This window comes from Chiloscyllium plagiosum, unplaced genomic scaffold, assembly GCF_037043375.1.
Source record: "Chiloscyllium plagiosum isolate Xiang-an unplaced genomic scaffold, Cpla_swu_hap1 HiC_scaffold_22, whole genome shotgun sequence".
Classification (NCBI taxonomy): Eukaryota; Metazoa; Chordata; class Chondrichthyes; order Orectolobiformes; family Hemiscylliidae; genus Chiloscyllium; species Chiloscyllium plagiosum.
The window spans coordinates 20,373,066-20,396,253 of NW_028270160.1; the positions used below are offsets into that span (position 1 = coordinate 20,373,066).

The following is a 23,188-nucleotide window of genomic DNA, read 5'->3' on the forward strand; positions in this document are numbered from 1 at the left end:
TCTGTAGGCTTGTAACGAGTATTTATAAGGCTACATTAAACAGACATGGGAGCCAAATAAGGGAGCTGGAAAAATGGGGGTCACAATCGGATGAGCACTGATCGTAAAAGATGGTGGAACACCCTGAAGAGCCCGAATTGACTATGTCTGCTCCAAATCCTTAAGGTTTTATGGATTATTATGAAAAAAGAGTACAGACTAGATTTCCTCAACCTCTCATCACAGGACAACCACATCATCCCAGGAAGCTGTATATATTAATACACAGAATTCTTTTCTTCAAAGACATAAGAAACATTTACACATATCTGCATATTACAACTTTACAAATTAAGCAATAGCCATTCTCTGGTTTATTACTTAAGGCATTTGAGTCAACCTGCCAACTTCACATTTAAATAAAGTGTGGTATTTAACTATCAGTCTTCTAACTGTTACATTCTCTTTGGGAATGCATCTTCCATTCAGAGTCAACTTGCCAATAAATTAGCTCTCTTTCTCATACAATGTTAAAATGTTGTTCCCCTTTACATCAGTGAATGCCCTGATAAATACAAGTTGAAAAGCTTTGACTAAATGTGACTTTTTCAGCAATATTCAAATTCTACGCTCGCAACAATTATATCTCAATTTCTTTTGAGTCTCTTTGTCTCCTTTTTGTAGCTTACATTCTCACACCCTTGCATCAGCAGCATACTTAGAAATGCTACTCTCTGTCTCTTTGTCCATACTAATACAGATAGCAAACAGCTGTGACCCACCCCCCCACCAACACTGATCCATGTTGCATTCCACTAGCCACAGTCTGCCAACCCGAAAGTGCCTCACTTTCCCCTCCTCTCTGGTTTCTGTCTGCTAACCAGCCCTCTATCCATGCTCATATATTAGCCCAACTCCAGGATCTCTTTTGTGTGATTTTTTCTTTAATGCCTTTTGGAAATCCAAGTATGCCACAAATACTGGTTCCCTTTTAGTGACCCTATGAGTTACATCCTCAAAACATTCTTAATAAATTTGTCAAATCTGGTTTCCCTTTCATAAACCCATTTTGATCAGACAATGATTTTCCAAGTACACTGTTAAGATATCCTTAATACGAAATTCCAGAATTTTCCTGATGATAAATGTCAGGCTTACTGGCCTATAATTCCCTACTTTCCCTCTCCCTCATTTCTTGCATGTTCTACCATTGACTTCTTTCATCGGAAATAAACTCCAACGTAGAACTTACACAGAGATTTCCTAATGCTGCAATGAGCCTGATATTGTTACTTGCTTTAACTGCAAAATCAATATTTTCTTAGAAATTCCAAGAATTGAAAGACCGAAGGAGTTCCATAACTAACTCTGGTATTAAAAAGAAGAGTAGACGGAAGCGAAAAGCTGAAGGTGCAGGTACAGCATTATGGGGAAATTCTTCACTTTAATAAAAGTTTTAAAACAATTGTGTTGTAACTTTATTGTTGCTCATGTAATGTAAAGTAAAAAAGAAACTGAAATTCTGTACTTTTTTTAAATGAAGTGATGACTTTGTGAAACATTTTTGCTGAAATTACATACTTGAATGAAGTTGGCACTGCACATCTCACCAATCTTACTCTTTCTAAATCATCAGTAGTGAATCTTTGGTTATGTCTGCCATCTAGACTGCTCAAGGCTAATGCACATTAGAATGAGAGTGCTCAACTGTAGCTTGCATTTCCCCTTCTCAGTAGGTCAACAGTAGGAAAATAACACTGCAATCTCATATTTAATTGCATTTTTCATTGACAACATGTTAAACATAGTGGTAGTATATTGACAATATTAGCTCTCAATTATGCAGATTAATATAGAATGATTAATATAGAATAGAATTCAAACAGATGTCAATGAGTGCTAAAAGATTCTTTAGATGGTAATAAATTTAAATAATTCTAACTCATTGTATAGGTGTGTAAATATAGGCTATGTAAAATAACTAATCTCTCTTTTCCTTACCTTGGTAGTCATTATATTCTGCGAAAATGGTAATAATGAGGATTGCCCAGGTGAACATTTTAAAATACTGTAGACTATACTGCCTTGAAATCTGTTTAATTATCTAGATTACTTACAGTGTAGAAACGGGCCCTTCAGCCCAACAAGTCCACACCGACCTGCCAAAGGGCAACCCACCCAAATCCAGTCCCCTACATTTACCCCTTCACCTAACACTACAGGCAATTTAGCATGGCCAATTAACCTAACCGGCACATTTTTGGACTGTGGGAGGAAACCGGAGCACCCGGAGGAAACCCACGCAGACACGGGGAGAATGTGCAAACTCCACACAGACAGTTGCCTGAGGCGGGAATTGAACCTGGGTCTCTGGCGCTGTAAGGCAGCAGTGCTAACCAATGTGCTACCATTTTTACGTGAAGGTTTACTCCAAACTTGGTGTCACCAGTATTACAAAAGTCTTTTGGATCACAGTTGTAATGAATATGTTGATAACATTTTATTATCGTCATATAGAAGACCTGACAGAAGTAGAAACAAATTCTGAGAAATCTTCCATTAAAGTGAAGAAATTCAAGCAAGAGCAGAAAATAGAGAATAAAAGGTACTTAAGTGGAATTAATGTACACAAATTTTCTCAGTTTTGTTGACAATTATGTGATTATCTAATATGTTTATAAATCACCTAGTTTCAAAATTCAATACATACAGGTTAAATTTAAAAGATTTTTTTTTAAAAGATGCAAGGCTACTTTTTTCCTGAAAACAGTTTCATAAATGAAGTTTTGTTTGTGCAAATTTTGCCTTTCAGAGTGTGGCTTGCCATTTCGTAGGGTGATTAGGAGTCAACCTCATTGTTGTGGTTCTAGGGTCACATCCCAAATAACAGAACCCCATCCGTAAAGGACCAGATGACTTTCTAATAGATGTTAGATGGTCACCATTACCAATACAAGCTATTATTCCAGATTTATTTATTAACCAAGAGTAAATTGCTGAGCTGTGAAAATTTGGACCCAGGTCTCTGGATCATCAATGCAGGCATCTGAATTACTAGTGTAGTGAAATTACCACTATTCTATTGACCCTCAATTTTAATTTGTGCAACTTATTTCTTTGATTTTAAACTTCACGTACATAACCCATTCAAGACATTGAGTCTAAACACAGACGTGTAGGATGGCCGTAACCAATTCTGTAAAATAAGTTGATTAATTGTAACTTTGTGTGTTGATAATGTTGAGGTTTTGTTTGCTTCTAGTGATGTGTTGAATGCCCAAGAGTCACACTGGAGTGAACTAAAACAATATATTGGAGCAAATGATAGATTTGAGATTCCTGCTTGTAGTGCACCTCCTTTAAAGGTAAGAACGTTTGCTTACATATTCTACACACTGTGTGAGTTCATTTGAATTTGGATTGATTTTATCTATGCCTTGAATGAGAAAAGCACTCCATGCAAAGTCCTCTGGAATACAGAGGCAGGAACTGAAAACTGGGGAGGTGACCGAACCCTTGGTCTAGGAGATGGTCTTGAGAATCTTGGAAATGTCATGGTTTGGAAAGGAAGTACTAAGCAGTGGCCCCCTGTTGAGGACAAGGGGAAGGGGGGTTAAATTGAAGGCTGGAATCAGAGGAGCTGAGCATGGAGAAGAGCGCGGAGGGCTAGGGGAGGTTATAGTGATGGTTGAAACAGAGATTTAAAAAAATAGATGGAGGTAAACTTTGAGGGTAAACTTAGAAGTAATATCAAGACAAACAACAAGACCTTCTTTAAATATGTAAAAAGGAAGATTCTGGAAACTTCCCAGAGAATTGAAAAACAGTCAATGTAACAGCTTCATTAAAAAGGGGAGACAAAATTCAGGTAATTAAAGGCCAGTTAGCTTAATGTCAGTTACTGGGAACATGTTAGATTATTTTATAAAGGATACATAGAGCATTTTTAAATACACCATATGATCAAGCAGAGTCAGCATAGCTTCACAAAGGGGAAATCATACCTGACAAATTTGCTAGAACTCTTCGAGGAGGTAACAAGCAGGATGGATAAAAGGGAAGCATTGGATGTAATATATTTGGATTTTCAAAAGGCATTTGACAAGGTGTCACACATTAGGCTATTTAATAAGATAAGACCCCATGGTGTTAAAGGTGGTATATTACATGGATAAATTAATAGGTAACTAATAGAGGACAGAGACTTGGGGATAAGTGTGGCATTTTCAGGATGGCAATCTGTAGCTAGTGGAATTCCACAAACATCTGCAGGGGCCACAATTATTTACAATTTATTTCAATAACTTTGAGGAAATAGAATATACTGTAACCAAATTTGTGACGCAAAAATAGATAGGCTGGCAAGTGGTAAGGATGTAAAGGATGTAAGGATGTGGTCTGGAAAAGGATAAAGACTGGTTAAGTGAGCAGGCAAAGACTTGACATATGGGATGTAATGTGGGGAAATGTGAAGAAATGGCGAGAAGACTAGAGTAACAATATTACTTTAATGAAGAAAGACTGCAGTAAGCTATAGGACAGAGGGATTTGGGAATCTTTATCCATGAGTCACAAAAAACTCACCTAAGTTCAGTGAGTAACAGGGAATGCAACTGAAATGCTGGGCATGAGTTCAAAGATAATGGACTGTAAAAGAAAGGAGGTCTTGCTAAAACTGTATGAGGCATTACACAGACCACAACTGCAATACATTTTATTTCAATGTGTGGTCCCTTTCTCTTAGGAAGGATTGGAGACAGTCCAGAGAAGGTGCACTCAGCTGATACTGGATATAGAAGGACTGTCTTATGAAGAAAAGTTGAGTAGGTTGTCCCTTTACTCATGGGAATGTAAAAGAATGAGAGGCAATATTATTGAAACGTACAAGATTCTAAGGAGACTTGGTAGGGTAGATGTGGAAGAGTTGTGGTTGACCCAAAGGCATAATGTCAGAATAAGGGTCACACATTTAAGACAGAGATAAAAAGGAATTTTGTTCAGAATCTCTTGAATCTGTGGAAATCTTTACCGCAGAGGACAGTCAAAGATGGGTCATTAAGTGTATTCAAAGCTGTGATAGACAGATTTCTAATTAGTAAAGGATCAAGAGTAAAGGGAAAAAGGGAGGAACATGCTTCTGAGGGTTATCATATCAACCACATCTCATTGAATGGCAGAGTGGACTCAGTGGACTGAAAGGCCTACTACTGCTCCAACATCTTTTATAGTTTTAAGGACTTGATATGTACAAACCCACAGATTTTGCAATTAATGCATTGAAAGATGGGGTGAAAGAACGAGGGTGATGGATCTGAGATTTAATGCAGGATATGATACAGAAAGCAGAGTCTGAGGCTTTTCACAACCTTTGTGTTGTGTTTGACACAGAAATGATGATCTTCCAATCGCATATCTGTACCATTGGTAAAGCCATTTAATTCCACCTCTGTAACATTGATTGTTTACACTCCTACCCTAAGCTCACCTGCCGTTGAAACCCTTATTTGCTTTTGTTATTTGAACAGACTCCTGGATGGTCTTCCATTTTGCATCCTGAATAAACTTGAGCACAAGAGATTGTATTTGCTTGCATTCTATTTCATACCAAATGTAGTCAGTCCCATCAGTATTTAACTTACTGGCCTACATGTTTCATTCTCAAAAAAAACTCACTTTTTTTGTTTCCAAATTCCTCCATGGCCTCACCAATTCCTACTTTTGTAACCTTGAAGAACCTTCAGTTCTGCCTAAGTACCTTGCGCTGCGCCAGTACTGGCCTTTTGATTTTCTTTTTAGTTGCCAAGGCCTTAAACTCTGGAATTTCCTCCCGAAACCCCCCGTGCTGCTCCACTGAATGGCTTCTTTCTGTACAATAAATGTTTCTATGTTCCTTAACTTATCATAGAATCTCTACAGTGAGGAAAGAGGCCATTTGGCTCATTGAGTCTGCGTTGGTCATCCAAAGAGCATCTCACCCAGACTTCCAGCCTATCCCCACATATACTGTTTTGTTCCTTTAAAACTCTTCTTAAAATGTACTTCATGGCCAAACATGTAATAAAATTCATTTATATCACTTTATGTGGCTTTACTATTGAATTTTGTTTTGATGCACATTGAGATGTTTTACTCCATTGAAAGGTCTATATAGTATACAAATGCAGTTTGTTTTTACGTATTGAACAGTATAAAATTGAAAGCTGGAATGCCAGCAGGGGGAGCATTAGATTAGTTAAGAATGGAGATGGAAAAAGATGTATGCAAGGGTTTCAGCAGTTGAAAGGTGGAATACTGTTTTGAAAAATTGGAAATAAGCTGTCTTGGTGATGAATAGTACGTCACATTTGAAGCTCAAATGCAGTTTGAACAGATTTAGGCTTAACAAGATTATAAAGTTTTGTTCACCCTGAGAAGGTGACTGTTCCTTCATTTGTCAGTTTCATGTATGTAGGAATGTTGAACGTTTCATCATTACCTGAGATGAAATTAATCACTAGAGGAATGCATGAGGAGCAGATGTGTCCCAATCACCTTTTTTTTTCAGAAAATTACCTCTTGTCCATTTTATATCATTCACTTCCATGTCATCTCTCTTAACAAAGCACTTCGCCCCAGGTCTTCTATTGCCAGCCTAGGTTTATAGATTGCTCAGAAGATGTGTACATAGTAATAATACTTTGTTAGCATTTCCTTCGGGAGGAAACCTATCATACATAAGTTGGCAGGTTAGAATGCAACACTCATTCAAATTCCCCTTGTACATCTAATCTGAGATAAATCTGGTATAAATCAACTTGCATCAAACAATACAAAAAACTCCATTATTGGAGAGAGGCTGATTGCTGGTCTTGGGGAACAGGGTGATACATATTATTTTGCAGCTAATCTCACCCCTCTGCCCACCACACTCAGAATGATTGTTGTTTTGTCTTTTCTCATTGGCTCATTGTCATACACTGTAGTGTATGGGCAGTGTGTAGTGGGCAGTCAAAGCTCAGCATTTGCTTGTTTAGCCTCCAGAATCATAACAGCTTAATATAATCAATTGCTTATTACATGTGATGTTTTAAGATAACTTTGATATTGGAGTAGTAAATTTTGGTACTGGCCCAAGGAAGTGCATTGCCAATCAATAAAAATGGAGGAAGTCAACAATAAATTAAATAAATTATGCTTTTTGAAATAAGCCTTTAATTCTTCATGTGCCATAAAACCATGTTATGCTTTATATATTAACCTGCTTAACCATCAGCAGAATTGTTCACATTCAGAGAACTCATTTGAACTATTCTGTGTATGAACAGTACTGGCAGAAGCTTACTTCTGATAAGTGCGGCCAATGCATCAAAAAGTACAAGAAAAGGAATATTTCTAACAGCAAACAAGAACTCGATGAAGAGCAGTGAGTCATGATTGGAGAAGTTCTGAAATTTAACTTTGAGACCAGTAAGACAGGAAGCAATATGGAGAATTGAATATGAGCGGTGATGACTGAATCATTAGTGGAACAAGAAGAGGTAGAGATGCATGGTTGGCCAAACCAAAGAACAGAATGCACAAACTGACTGTGGAGCTGGTGGAGAAATAAATATGTTTTTGTTTAGGACTATGAAGGGATATGTGGTCATTAGTGACTTTGAAGTCAGTCTTTAGGAAATGACAAACTTACAGAGTTGACGAGGAATGATAAATAAATGGGGTTTAATACAGAGTAGGGCAAAGATTTATAAGTAATTTGTAGCACACATAGGGTGAAACCTATTAGGCCAGTGAGGAGAGAATGTGAAAAGTTCAGTCGAAGCACACCGCAATATGGATGAAGTTTTACTTGTTTTCTGTATTTGGATGAGTTGAAGATGATGGTGAGCAATAAAGAAACTTACTTGAAAAAGCTACAGTAAATTTCAGCTTTATTAATGATTGAAAATGCCAGGTTTCATTCTTATGTATCAAATTATAGTCAAAGAATCACCTGCAAAGGCTTTTCTTCCTGCATGATTGCCTCTGGAGCTCCTCAGCAATCTATTTTTGGTCCCTTTCAATTTCTCATCTACAGACTGTCCCTCACCTCCATCATTTGAAAGCACAATTGGTTCCACATGAACTCCAGTGACCCTCTGCTCTAGCTCGGTGTCACTTCTGTTGACCACTTTTCTATAACTGATTAGTGACATTGTTTATCCAATATAGGATGAACAGAAATTCCTCCAACTAACTATTAGGAGGATTGAAGCTTTTAAACATGTGTTGTACAAACAATTTGAATCACAACCACAATAATAAAACAATAATTTCAGTTTCATGGTATAGGATACATTGAAATTCTATTTACAGGCTATTTTGTTTCCAAACGTGTTTTTGAAAATATTGAATTGGGGGAAAGAAGTTACATTTTTGCAGAAATACTGCCATAAAGATTGTCATGCAAAACATCATATTCTGCAAAAGATTTATAAAAATCATTTGTCTTGAGCACTGTGTTTCTTGTAATTCTTAAGCTATTGTCTATATCTATGCAGGCATGTATATAATATATACAGGTTTACGCTAATCAGTATTGTGGGTTAATATAAACCAAATGGACTGCTCTGGTTCAAGAAAGCAGCTTACCACTACCTTCTCAAGGACAACTAGAGAAGGGTTATGAAGTGTTATGTGGAGCTGGCAGGTGATTGTACTTGAGGCAGAAATGAGATCAGCCATGATCATATTGAATGGCAGAGAAGGTTTGAAGGGCTGAATTGCCTACTTTTGGTCCTAGTTCTTATGTAATAAATGCTGGTCCATCAAGTGATGCCCACCTCCCATAATGTTTTTAAAATCACGAATTAGGAAACTCCTGGTTAAAGAGAATTTTCTCTTGATTTTAGCACATTGCTGCTCATTCGCATTTCACCCTTGCTCTGTCTTGTAGCCACATGTAGTCTTTCTCGTAGAATAGTTTAATAACATTCAGCTGCATACCAGAGTTAAATATTTAGACACTCTAAGACCTGAATGCCAATAGACAGTGTTAATCAGAGTGCTTTATGACACCTTAATGGCATTGTAAAGAAAAAAGACTGGATCTACTGCAGGGACTGAATTGATGGACAAGTGTTAAAAATATAATCAATGTAGAACGGGTTAAAACTAGTCCAGTAACATGCAGATTGCAGAAATTCATCCATCAGACTGTCATTTAAACATATTTTCTGTCAGCTTTCATAAGGTGCTTTAAATCTTTTTCTAATGTCTTTAGGTAAGTATCTTGTGCATGAAAAACAAATTAAACTGGTTAGTGAAATGAATAATTTGAGGTTACTTGAACATTATACAGCAAACATTTTATTAACTATCACCTGTGGGACCAGGGGAGTGCCAGTTGATCAAAAATTCTGGTTGATCAAGAGGTCCATCTAATCAATGTAAAAATGCACTGTAAATAAATGTAATGCAGGAGGCATACACATCACTATTATATTTCATTTACTGCATAAGTCACTTGCATTGTATTTTAAGTAAAGTTGCATTACTATTTAATGGCAGAGAGACTTCTCACTCCTCAACTGACTACACTTGGGAATGCTGGGAGTACGATAATACAGTAAAGTTCTTGTATTTCATGTATATAAAACTTGCTGGTTTATTGAGGGAGCCGGTTCAGAAGTTAATGGTCTGAAATGATAAACTGTAAATCAGTCCAGTATTACACTTTTGAAACTGAAGTACAAATAGGTTAACTTGTTTTGGTACAGTTAAATATTTCAGTACAGTATGCAAATTCAGATGAACTTAAGGTCAGGGTGGAATGTATTGGTGAAGTTGATGAACTGTTCAACCTCCTCTTAGGAGCATGAGGTGCCACCAATTCGGAGGTGGGGTCTGGTGCTGGTGTAACTGTGGAAGATTGACTGTTCCACATAACTGACAAACAGACAGGCATAGCTGGGGCCCATGCAGGTGCCCATGGCTACCCCTTTGGTCTGGAGGAAGTGTGAGGATTCAAAGGAGAATTATTGAGGGTAAGGATCAGTTCAGCCAACCAGATATGAGTGTCGGTGGAGAGGTACTGGGTGGGGGGTCCGTCGGGAGAGGAAGAATCATTGGGCTTGAAGCCCCTTGTTATGGCAGATAGAGGTGTATAGGGACTGGATGTCCATGTTGAAGATGTGGCACTGGGGGCCAGAGAAATGAAGGAGGAGGTGGAGGGTGTGGGTGGTGTATCGAATGTATGTGGGGAGTTCTTGGATCGGGGGGGATAGGACAGTATCAAGGTATGTGAAGATGAATTTGGTGGGGCAGGAGCAGGCCGAGACGATGGGTCGGCTGGGGTAGACAAACTTGTGGATCTTGGGTAGGAGGTAGAACCAGCGTTGCGGGGTTCCCGGACTATGAGGTTGTGGGAGGGAGATCCCCTGAGGTGATGAGGTTGTGTACGGTCTGGGAGATGATGGTTTGGTGATGGGAGGTGAGGTCATGGTCAAGGGGGCAGTAGGAGGCTGTGCCTTCCAGTTGGCACCTGGCTTCAGTGGTGCAGAGGTCAGTGTGCCAAACTATCACAGTGCCCCCCCCCACCCCCCTTGTCTGCTGATTGGATGGTGAGGTTGGGGTTGGAGTGGAGGGTTGCGAGGGTGAGAGGTTGGAGTGGGTGAGGAGGGTGGACAGGGTAAGGCAGCTGCAGATCAAGGGCGGGTAACAAACCAGCACGGGGTATCCAGGTGGATGGGGTGTGTTGGAGGTGGGAGGTGGGTCCTGGGTTGGTGGGCGGGAGTCTTGCTGGAAAAAGTAAGCCCGGACACAGAGGCAGCGGAAGAAGTGTTTGATTTTGCAATGAGTGTTGAATTTATTTGATCCAGGAGTGGAGGGAGATGAAGCTCAGGCCTTGGCTGAAGGACTGATAATTTATCCTCCATGAGGGGGAGGTCTTGGGGGATGGTGAAAACACGGCAGGGCTGGGAGCTAGGACCTTATATAGGGCTGGAGCTGGAAGTGGGTCGGAGACTAACTGGAGTGTGCGTGGTCGTAGAGAGATGGAGGGTGACGTCATTTACAGAAATGGCATGCACCCTGGTCATCGGCAGGGTGGAGGTGGTGACTGTAGGATCCGCAGCGGGGAATGTGGCGTAACGTGTGTTGTAGGCAATTCTGGTGGTGGTGTTCAGGTGAGTGGCGTCAGGAACCTCTGTATACATTGCATCATCCTCCGCCATTTCCATCACCTACAAACGGACCTTACCATCAGAGAGATATTTCCCTCCCCACCCCAATCTGCATTCTGTAAAGATCATTCTCTCTTGTTGTGTCCACACATTCCACCAACCCACCCTCCCCTCCCGGCATCTTCCCCTGCCACCGCAGGAATTGCAAAACCTGTGCCCACATGTCCTCCGTCCAAGGCCCCAAAGGAGTCTTCCACATCCGTTAGAGTTTTACCTGCACTTCCATACACGTCATTTGCTCCTGATGTGGTCTCCTCTACATTGAGGAGGCAGGCTGCCTACTTGCAGAACGCTCCAGAGAACATCTGCGGGACACTCACACCAAACAACCCCACCACCCCGTGGTCGAAAACTTCAACTCCCCCTCCCACTCCGCCAAGGACATGCAGGTCCTGAGCCTTCTTCATTGCCAAACCCTAATCACCTAACAGCTGGAAGAACGCCTCATCTTACACGTTGGGACCCTCCAACCTCATGGGATCAATATGGATTTCAGCAGTTTCGTCATTCCACTCCCAATCTTATCCCAGATCCAATCTTCCAACTCGGCACTGCCCTCATGACCTGTCATACCTGTCTCTCTTCCTTCCCAATGATCCGCTCCACCCTCGTCTCCAAACTAGCACCATTACCCTCACCTTCATCGACCTATCGCACTCACAGCTTCCTTCCCCCCCAAACCCCACCTCCCTCCCATTTATCTCTCCAACCCCTTGGCTCACATTTCATTCCTGATGAATGGCTTTTGCCTGAAACATCAATTCTCCTGCTTCTTGGATGCTGTCTGACCTGCTGTGCTTTTCCAGTATCACACTCTCGACTCTAATCTCCAGCATCTGCAGTCCTCACTTTTTTCAAAGCTTTGCGCCTAGGGAACTGAAGATGTAGTCTGTAATCATTAAGCTATTAAAATTAAGGCTACTTGAGAGGTCAACATTAGAGGAACATAGGTATTTTGGAAAATTTTGGGACTGGAAGAAGATATAATGTTAGGAAGAGGCTAGGCCCTGGAATGATTTGAAAGCAAGGTTGAGAATTTTATTTTCTTGACCAAGAACCAGTGTGGGATACCAAGCCAAAGGGTTGTAGGTGAGCAGAGCTGGTGCACGTCACAGTATGAGTAACAGAATTTTCGATGACCGCAAGTTTACAAACAATGCAGTATGGAAACCAGCCAAAAGTGGATTGAAATAATCAGGTCTAGAGGGATAGAGTGTAAATGAAGGTTTCCACAATACTTGAACTGAAACAGGTGCAGTCTGGCTATATTACAGAAGTAGAAATAGATCGACTTGGTGATCGCCCAAATGTGAGGTTGGAAGCTGGTGGTAATATGTGATTCCGAGTTTGCAATCAGAGTGGCTTAAGCTTAGACCCTTGCTGAGGGCAAGGGATGGAGTCAGTAGCTAGTGATAACATTAATATTGTTGTTAGAGGGGCAAGACTTGTTGACAATAACTGATACTGCTTTATTTACCAGTAACTGGTTGTTCATAACCTTTTGTGTATATGATTTTTTTTTATCATTGCTGAGTGGAGCCTTGGGTAATTGAAGTTTTTTACATGCTGTTATTTGCAATTCATTTATTAAACTGCTTTTTCAGACAAATCTGGAGAAAAACCTTGACGAGGCCATTGCTACAGGGGATATAGAAGAAGCAGAGAAGCTGAGTGACAGTCTAGCTGTTCGTGGGGTAAGCTGCTAAACCACAAGCTAAGAGATTTTATCTTATAAATCACATTAATATTTCTTTAACCTTTCTGCAAAGAAAACAAATATGTGAATAGAGCATACTTGGAGTCTGTGTGCTGAACTTACCCTTTAGTTTGACAGTGTCTTTCATAATCCCAACTTCAGATAGTCAGGCCAATCACCCATGATTTATGTCTAAATGTCAGGTATAGACTGGTGTTAAAGCTACCCTTTACTGGATAGAAGCCCACAGCAGAGACTGAGAGGGCAGATGTTGAAACTAACAGATAAGCAGCTCCTCTTTGTTTACTGGGACATCAGCTCAGTTCTATCTACAGTTATGTGCTCTCTCACAGTTACCCTTAACACCACTTCCATGACCCCCCCCCCCCCCCTCCAGATTCCCCTTCTGTTCCTCCGTATCTTTTATGTGCCATTTATGCCACCAAAACATCCATGTATTCTCCATTCATCTCATGCCCTTTCACATTTCCAATGACTCCCTACGTCCCCTCATATCTCTTATTCATCTTCCATGCCCATTCAGCAAGGTCAACCGCATAATAGTTGAAATTTGAAGAACAGTCTCCTTCACAACTGTGTAGACATTTCTCACTGGGCTGAATATTTTGGGTCTTGGCTCTCAGTCAGGCATTTATAATGAAGCCATTTAGTAAATATGAACATTGGTTCGCATGCTTTGTTGATGCAGTTGTAAGAATTTTCGGTGAAGTGATTATGGATATGAGGCATATTTTACATGTGGAGCGTATATCTCCTCTTAGAAGAGGAGATTGCATGAAGAACTAAAATATTTTTCCTCCAAATGAGAAATAAAATAGTAACTTTTAGTTGCTAAAGTAACCAAATAGTTTCTTTGGTATTTATTAAGTGCTAAACCAAATACTAAAATTACACTAAATATAATTGAAATGCTGAATGTTGTTATCTTGGGTTTCATTTTGAAAGCCAAACAATATTTTGGGAAACTTCAAATGTTCAATGATATTTGAAGCAGCGCACTACACAGTTATGGGGAAGAAAAACAGCAGCTATACTCATTTTGCATTGGTTGCAGAGAGCCAAGATGACAACCTTGTGTGATTTTGTACTTTGCTTATTTTTATTAAGTATGGATATTACAGCTTCTTTGCTAACTATGAAGCAATTAATATTGTGTTTTATGTGCCATTTATGGGCACCTCATGGACTTCGAAATATATAAAGTTAACAGTACTGCAGCACGAAATGTAGGTTCCGCAGCATCGTGGTTCACAGCGTTAATGCATTTTATCCATCAACTGGATTTTCCTTCATCAGCTCCAATACAGCATGTTATGGTGATTATATAGTAATGGACAGCGATATTAATGAAATGTTGAAGGAACGACCACCTGTCGATGCATTACTTTTACAGATGTGTTTCGTAGTGAATTGTTCATAGTGGCACTTTTGGAGTTGATGCTGCAGTAATACCATACCATAGAATTGCAATAGAACATAGAACATAGAAAAATACAGCGCAGTACAGGCTCTTTGGCCCTCGATGTTGCGCCGATCCAAGCCCACCTAACCTACACTAGCCCACTATCCTCCATATGCCTATCTAATGCCCGTTTAAATGCCCAAAAAGAGGGAGAGTCTACCACTGCTACGGGCAGGGCATTCCATGAACTCACGACTCGCTGAGTAAAGAATCTACCCCTAACACCTGTCCTATACCTACCACCCCTTAATTTAAAGCTATGCCCCCTCGTAATAGCTGACTCCATACGTGGAAAAAGGTTCTCGTGGTCAACCCTATCTAAACCCCTAATCATCTTGTACACCTCTATCAAGTCACCCCTAAACCTTCTTTTCTCCAATGAAAACAGCCCCAAGTGCCTCTGCCTTTCCTCATACAATCTTCCTACCATACCAGGCAACACCTCTGCACCCATTCCAGTACCTCCACATCCTCCCTATAGTATGGCGACCAAAACTGCACACAATACTCCAGATGCGGCCGCACCAGAGTCTTATACAACTGCAACATGACCTCAGGGCTCCGGAACTCAATTCCTCTACCAATAAAAGCCAGTACGCCATATGCCTTCTTCACCGCACTATTTACCTGGGTGGCAACTTTCAGAGATCTGTGTACATGGACACCAAGATCCCTCTGCTCATCCACACTGTCAAGTATCTGACCATTAGCCCAGTACCCCATCTTTTTGTTATTCTTACCAAAGTGAATCACCTCACACTTACCTACATTGAACTCCATTTGCCACCTTTCTGCCCAGTTCTGCAACTTATCTATATCCCGCTGTAACCTGACACATCCTTCCTCACTGTCAACAACTCCACCGACTTTCGTATCATCCGCAAACTTGCTCATCCAACCTTCTAGCCCCTCCTCCAGGTCATTTATAAAAATGACAAACAGCAATGGTCCCAAAACAGATCCTTGTGGAACACCGCTAGTAACTGCACTCCAAGATGAACCTTTACCATCAACTACTACCCTGTCTTCTTCCAGCCAGCCAATTCCTAATCCAAACCTCCAACTCACCCAAAGTTCAAAGTTATGTTCAAAGTTCAAAGCAATGTTCAAAGTTATAAATTCTCTCTCATGATATATCATCCACGTGTTGGTATTTTCACTGTGCCAAAAAAGCATTGTTTTGTAGTGGGTTCTCCTCAACCAAAAGACAACCAAGAGTAATATTTTGATGAACACAATGTGCTCTGATCACGGAGATTGCAGGTGGTATACATTAATTTGACAGTATTCACAATAAGTAGTCTCGGATTGTTCCAATGCAATTGAATTATTTTTGCTTTATTTACAAAATGTGGACATTAGATTTTTTTCCTGGAACCTTGACAAGAGTTTACCACCTATGCTTCAAGGAGAAAATAAGTTACTTCAGTCATGCAGGAGAAATTCAGTTCTGCTTATTTTGAATGCTGACGAGAAAATGTTATGCTTGCAGAATGTCAGCAGGAGTACGTGCTGTCAATCAAAATGTCATCATTCATTGGCCTTCTATTGGCAGCTCACCAGAATGTAAATTTTGAATAATGAAGATAATGAGTGTTTTTTTTGTGTGTTCTAACCTCTTCTCTCGTGCTCAACTAGTGATAATGAAGATAAGGTTTGAGTTGTATTGAAAATTTTAATTTGTGAGTTCATATGTAAATTGAGTCCAATTAACATAATACGTGGAGATATCCTTGATGGCAACAACTTATATTCTACAATCAAGTTTAGAAGTAACCTAAATTGTTTATACATTAACCCTAAAAGCAGAGATTTGACCTGTTTGGTTTATTAAATAAAAAACTAAGCTCTTAATGAAGTTAGAAAAAGCATTGTCAAAAATAAGTGGCACCACCTTGCACTCCTATACATCATCTATCCTCACACAGAGCATTTGAGCATTGACAATTCTGAAAAGATGTGAAACAACTATAACTATATGCCAAATTTACAAATCATTGGCTAATAGCTGTGAAATTACTATTGCTGATATTTGCAAACAAGCATTTGACGTGTCTGCTAGATATTGGCGAAGGAGACATGTAACTAAAGTGGACTGGAGACACTGCCTTGAAGTTAAATCAGTGTTAAAGCTTTGTGAGGAATTCAAAGAATTCAGAGGAAATTCAAGGGCTTCAGATTAAACATGTTCGCACAAAGAAAAAGGATGGAATGGTCCAATCTCGAGGCCACTGGATGTCAAGAATACAATACTGAGGAAAGTCTCAAAAGTGTAGAAAATGTAGGAGTGAAATAACAAAGAAAATCATGAAAGAAAGAAAGAAAGCGGATGAAAGAACACTAGCAAATAAAATCAAGGAAAATCCAGCTATTTTATATCTACATTAACAGAAAGAGAATAACTAAGGAAAAAGTAGGGCCCATAAACTGCCAAATAGGTAACCCACAGAGTAGAGATGGTTCTTAATGAAGACTTTGTATCCCTCTTCCCAAAAGAGGGAGATGGTATAGGTATTATAATTGAGGAAGAGCGCAGAAGTATGAGATATCAGCTGTGATCTGCATTAGGAAATAGGAAATACCCTTGAAAGTTGATCAATCACCAGGATAGGATCACATATAGCGCTGACTGTGAAAAGAAGGCAGAGTGGAAATAGTGGATGTCCTGACCATCATTTTACAGTCGTCATGGATGCAGGTGTGATGCCAAAGGATTGAAGAACTATTAATCTTTGTTAAAAATGAAGTGATGGAAAAACTGAATAATGGCAAGATGTTGAAATTTGTTCTGAAAGACAGGATTACCTGCAAACATCTGCGCCCAATCAGCTTTTAAAAGTTCTTGCCTAATACCCCCGTCAAAGTTGGCCTTTCTCCAATTGAGAACCTCAACTTTTAGATGGAAAAGGATAGAGCAGATCTAAAAGTTGAAGTTCTAAATTGGAGACAGGCCAATTTTGATGTGGGTATTAGGCAAGATCTTTTAAAAGCTGATTGGGTGCAGATGTTCACAGGTAAAGGGACAGCTGGAAAATGGGAAGCCTTCAGAAATGAGATAACTAGAATCCAGAGAAAGTATATTCCTGTCAGGGTGAAAGGACAGGCTAGTAGGTATAGGGAATGCTGGATGACTAAAGAAATTGGAGGTTTGGTTAAGAAAAAGAAGGAAGCATATGTCAGGTACAGACAGGATAGATCGAGTGAATCCTTAGAAGGGTATAAAGGCAGTAGGAGTATACTTAAGAGAGAAATCAGGAGGGCAAAAAGGGGACACGAGATAGCTTTGACAAATAGAGTTAAGGAGAACAAAAGGTAACTAGGGAGAAAATAGTGCCCTTCAAAGATCAGCAAGGTGACCTTTGTGTGGACCCGCAGAAGATGGGGGAGATACTAAACGAGTATTTTGTATCAATATTTACTGTGGAAAAGGATATGGAAGATATAGACTATAGGGAAATAGATGGTGACATCTTGAAAAATGTCTATATTACAGAGGAGGAAGTGCTGGATGTCTTGAAACACACAAAAGTGGATAAATCTCCAGGACCTGATCAGGTGTACCCTACAACTCTGTGGGAAGCTAGGGAAGTGATTGCTGGGCCTCTTGCTGAGATATTTGTATCATCGATAGTCACAGGTGAGGTGCCGGAAGACTGGAGGTTGGCTAATGTGGTGCCACTGTTTAAGAAGGGTGGTAAGGACAAGCCAGGGAACTATAGACCAGTGAGCTTTGACGTCGGTGCGGGCAAGTTGTTGGAGGGAACCCTGAGGGACTGGATGTACATGTATTTGGAAAGGCAAGGACTGATTAGGGATAGTCAGCGTGGCTTTGTGCATGGGAAATCATGTCTCACAAAGTTAATTGAGTTTTTTTGAGGAAGTAACAAAGAGGATTGATGCGGGCAGAATGGTGGACGTGATCTATATGGACTTCAGTAAGGCGTTTGACAAGGTTCCCCATGGGAGACTGGTTAGCAAGGTTAGATCTCATGGAATACGGGGAGAACTTGCCATTTGGAGACAGAACTGGCTCAAAGGTCGAAGACAGAGACTGGTGGTAGAGGGTAGTTTTTCAGACCGGAGGCCTGTGACTAGTGGAGTGCCACAAGGATCAATGCTGGGTCCACTACTTTTCATCATTTATATAAATGATTTGGATGCGAGCATAAGAGATATAGTTAGTAAGTTTGCAGATGAAATCAAAATTGGAGGTGTAGTGGACAGCAAAGGGGGTTACCTCAGATTACGACGGGATCTTGAAGAGATGGGCCAATGGGCTGAGAAGTGATAGATGGAGTTTAATTTCGATAAATGTGAGGTGCTGTATTTTGGAAAAGCAAATCTTAGCAGGACTTATACACTTAATGGTAAGGTCCTCGGGAGTGGTGCTGAACAAAGAGATCTTGGAATGCAGGTTCATAGCTCCTTGAAAGTGGAGTCGCAGGTAGATAGGATAGTGAAGAAGGCATTTGGTATGCTTTCCTTTATTGGTCAGAGTATTGAGTACCGGGCATTGGTTCGACCACTGTTGGAATATTGCCTGCAATTCTGGTCTCCTTTCAAGTTTCGCAACATCTTTCTGATAGAAAGGGTTCAGAAAAGATTTACAACGATAGTGCCAGGGTTGGGGGATTTGAGCTATAGGGAGAGGTTGAATAGGCAAGTGCTGTTTTCCCTGGAGCGTCTGAGGCTGAGGGGTAACCTTAGAGAGGTTTACAAATCATGAGGGGCATGGATAGGATAAATAGACAAGGTCTTTTCCCTGGGATAGGGGAGTCCAGAATGAGAGGGCATAGGTTTAGGGTGAGAGGGGAAAGATATAAAAGAGACCTAAGAGGCAACTTTTTCACGCAGAGGGTGGTACGTGTATGGAATGAGGTGCCAGAGGAAGTGGTAGGGACTGGTACAATTGCAACATTTAAGAGGCATCTGGATGAGTATGTGAATAAGAGGGGTTTGGAGGGATATGGGCCGGATGCTGGCAGGTGGGACTAGATTGGGTTGGGATATCTGGTCGGCATGGACGGGTTGGACTGAAGGGTCTGTTTCCATGCTGTCCATCTCTATGACTCTATAAACTGTCACTTAGGTAAGAAGAAACAAAGGCCAGTCCATTTGGTTTAAAGGGATGGTTGTGTTTGACTAACCTGTTTGAGTTTTTTGAGGAGATAATAAAGGATTGATGAACATAATGAATTTGATGTCATCCTCATGGATTTTAGCAAGGCTTTTGGTAAGGTCTCACATGACAAGCTGGTTACCAAATAAGAAAACCATGGCATCCAGGAGAATATGACAAGTTGGAAAATAAAATTGACTCAGTGACACAAAACAAATAGCAATAGTTGCTGAATAAAAACCAAAAGAACTGGATGATGTAAATCGGAAACAAAAATAGAAGTTGATGGAAAAGCTCAGCAGGTCTGGCCGTTTTGAGGAAGGGTCACCGGATCCAAAGCGTCAACTCTGATTTCTCAGCAATAGCTGCTGGCTGTTTTTGCGATTTATCATGGCTCAGTGGTTGTTTATGCAGAGTTTGCATATTTTCCCTGTATCTGCATGGGTTTCCTCTGTGTGCTGGGATTTCCTCCCACATCCATAGATGTGCAGGTTAGTGCCTTGGCCATGTTAAATTGGCCATTGTGTCCAGGGAAGTTGAGGCTAGTGGATTACCCATGGGAAAATCAGGGTTATAGGGATAGGGTAGGAGCTGGGTCTGGGTAGGATGTTCTTTGGGGGTCAGTGTGGACTCGATGGGCCGAATGTAGGGATTCTGTGATTCTGAATGGTTGTTGCCAGTAGACTTCCAGAGGGCTCAGTATTAGGTCCCATGGTGTGATATATATCAATGATTTGGATTTGAACCTAGGGAATATGATCAGGAAATTTGCAGCGGGCACAAATTAATTGGGTAGACAAAAAAGTGACAAATGGAGTTCATTTGGGAAGTGTGAGGTGATATATTTGGGGAGGTACATCAAAAAAACAATGCATACACAATAAATGGGAGAATATTAAGATATGTAGAGGAATTGAGGGACCTTGGAGTGCATGTTAACAGATCCCTGGATGTAGTAAGAGAGGTCTTCCTTTTATTTGTTCTTGAGATGTAGGCATCATCTGTCAATCCTAATTTCCCAAAGGACTGTTAAGCGTTATCAATATTGCTGTGGGTTTGGAGTCACATGTAGGCCTTATAAGATAACAATGACAGATTTTCTTCCCTAAAAGACATCAGTGAATCACCTAGATTTAATGAAAATCAATGGAGGTTACATGGCTGTCATTAGGCTAGCTTTTGATTGCAGATTTTTTTTTATTGGATTCAAATTTCACTACCTGTCATGATGAGATTCAAACCCACAGACCCAGGCATTAACCTGAACTTCAAGGTGACTAATGCAGTGACTTTATCATTATTTTGTAAAGTTATGGTCATCTCTTTGCAGAACAGTGTAGAAAAGATACAGATGGTAGATACAAAGATGTTGCCAGACAGGAAAATTAGAAATGAGGAGAGATTTGATTGAGTCAAAACAAGATTTTGAGAGATATGGGTAGAGTGGATGGAAAGGACCTATTTCCCTTAGCAGAACAGTGAGTGGCTAGTCAGAAATTAAAAGAAGGATTAGAGGGGAGATTAGGAAAGAAAGTTTCACCCAGAGTCCACTGGAACTTTCTAAAAGAAATTAGCTTATGTCTATAGCCAATTGGCTTATGTCTATATCGACTCAGGCGACTGACTGTGTGGAGTTTGCACGTTCTCCCCGTGTCTGCGTGGGTTTCCTCCGGGTGCTCCGGTTTCCTCCCACAGTCCAAAGATGTGCAGGGTCAGGTGAATTGGCCACGCTAAATTGCCCATAGTGTTAGGTTAAAGGGGTAAATGTAGGGGTATGGGTGGGTTGCGCTTCGGCGGGTCAGTGTGGACTTGTTGGGCCGAAGGGCCTGTTTCCACACTGTAAGTAATCTAATCTAATCTAATCTAATCTAATCTAAACTTGTTTACATCTTTAAGTGGAGAAAGCTGGGTGTGGGATTAAATTGCTTTTTCAAAGAATGAGCACAGATGTACTGGGCCAAATGTCTCCCCCTTCTGTGCTCTAAGTTTCTATGATTGCACTGATGTACTCCTTGATTCCTGAAGGGGTGTCCCTCTAAAGGCATTTTTCTTTATTGGTCAACTACATTTTGATATCAAGTCTGCATTTAGGAGCTTGGCAAAGCTGGACTCGGTGGGAATTGGAGGAAACCTCTCCACTGATTGGAGGCGTATTGGCACAAAAGATGTTGCTGTGTTGAAAATCAATCATCTTTCTCCCAGACATTACTGCAGAAATCCTTCATGGTAGTGTCCTAAGCCCAATCATCTTCAGATTTTTCATCCATGTGTTTCCTTCCATCATAAGGTCAGAATCGAGGAATTGTTCGCTGATGATTGTACAATGGACAGCATCATTCTCCATTATCAACTTCCTTGGGTGTTACTGTTAACCAAAACTGAATTGGACAAGCTGCATAAATGAGGTGACTACAAGAATAGATTAGAGGAATTCTGTAGCAAATAACTCCCCTCCTGTCTCCCTACTGCCTGTTCCCTATCTACAAAACACAAGTCAGGAGTGTGATGTATTATTTCCCACTTGCCTGGATGAGTGCAGTTTCAAGAATACTCCATAGGTTTGATACTGCCCAGGACAAAGCAACCTGCTTGATGGCACCTCACCCACCACCTTCAAAATTCACTTCCTTCATCTCTGATGAATAGTATAGTAACGGTTACTGTCTGCAAGGACTGTTTGACCAATTCATGCAAGCTTCTCTGACGGCACACACCAAATCCATGACTTCTTCTATCAAGACGAATAAGGGCAGGAGATGCATCCAGTACCATCACCTGAAAGTTCTCCAAGCCACACAGCATTATGATTTAAGACGGTGTTGCTGGTTCTTCACTGTCATTGGTCAAAATCCTGGAACTATCTTGCCAACAGCACTGATAGTATATTTACATCTCAAGGACTGTAGCAGTTCAAATAGGGAGCTCATCATCATCTCATGGGCTATTGGAAATGGGCACTAATTGCTAGCTTAATCAGCAACACCTAAATGCTATGAATAAATATGAAAAGTTTGACTGCTGCGTTTTGTGACCTCTTTCGGCCAAAACCTTTCCATATTGTTTATTAGCTGTCATAGTTCCTCTATTCATGCTGTTCCTTTTCCCTTTTGGGGAAGAACAATCTCTCTATCTTTCAAAGCTTTCTGGAATTGGAGAGTTAACAAACATGTTTTTTTTAGCTTTGTAGATGATTAGATATTATTTATGCAGTCGTTTTCCAGTCAACCTGTTCAGAGATGCTACTGCACATGTCTAGAATAGGTGGGAATGGAACCCAGGCCACCTGGATCAGAGGTAATGGCATTACCACTGCACTACAAGAGTCCATAATCAGGATTGTAAACAGAATAATGTGGACAGTTACTCAATTAGTGATGTTTCGGCCTAATAACATTGATTACTTGTGCATTTTAAGTGTTGCAAAATTTGACATGGAAAAAAAATGCATAAAGAGTTCCCTCATATAGCTAGAACTCATTTATGGCATCAGTAAGGAAGAATTTCGGGGAAAGCCTTAGGATAAAACTCCTAATACAGTGACAACATCTTATTTTGCATGCTTTAATACCTTATGGAAGTTGCTTGTTATAGAACCTTGTGCTTCAGCCAGATAGAAGTTAAAGCCCACAATTTGGGTGCATTTTGGTTATTTTGGTGAGTTCTCCTTAATACGTTGACCAACATTTGCTCTGCACCCCTGCCACTAAAAT

At 40.4% G+C, this 23,188-nt stretch overlaps 1 protein-coding gene across 2 annotated transcripts in view; it reads left to right on the plus strand.

Annotated features, from left to right (window-relative positions):
- Positions 1-23,188, plus strand: part of fam204a (family with sequence similarity 204 member A) — a 77,823-nt gene that overhangs the window by 26,704 nt on the left and 27,931 nt on the right. For both annotated transcript variants that reach the window (XM_043712848.2, XM_043712847.2), the window contains 4 exons: positions 1,305-1,395; positions 2,497-2,584; positions 3,242-3,344; positions 12,785-12,874. In XM_043712848.2, the coding sequence (XP_043568783.1) occupies positions 1,305-1,395; positions 2,497-2,584; positions 3,242-3,344; positions 12,785-12,874 (372 nt within the window). The remainder of the gene's footprint in view (positions 1-1,304; positions 1,396-2,496; positions 2,585-3,241; positions 3,345-12,784; positions 12,875-23,188) is intronic.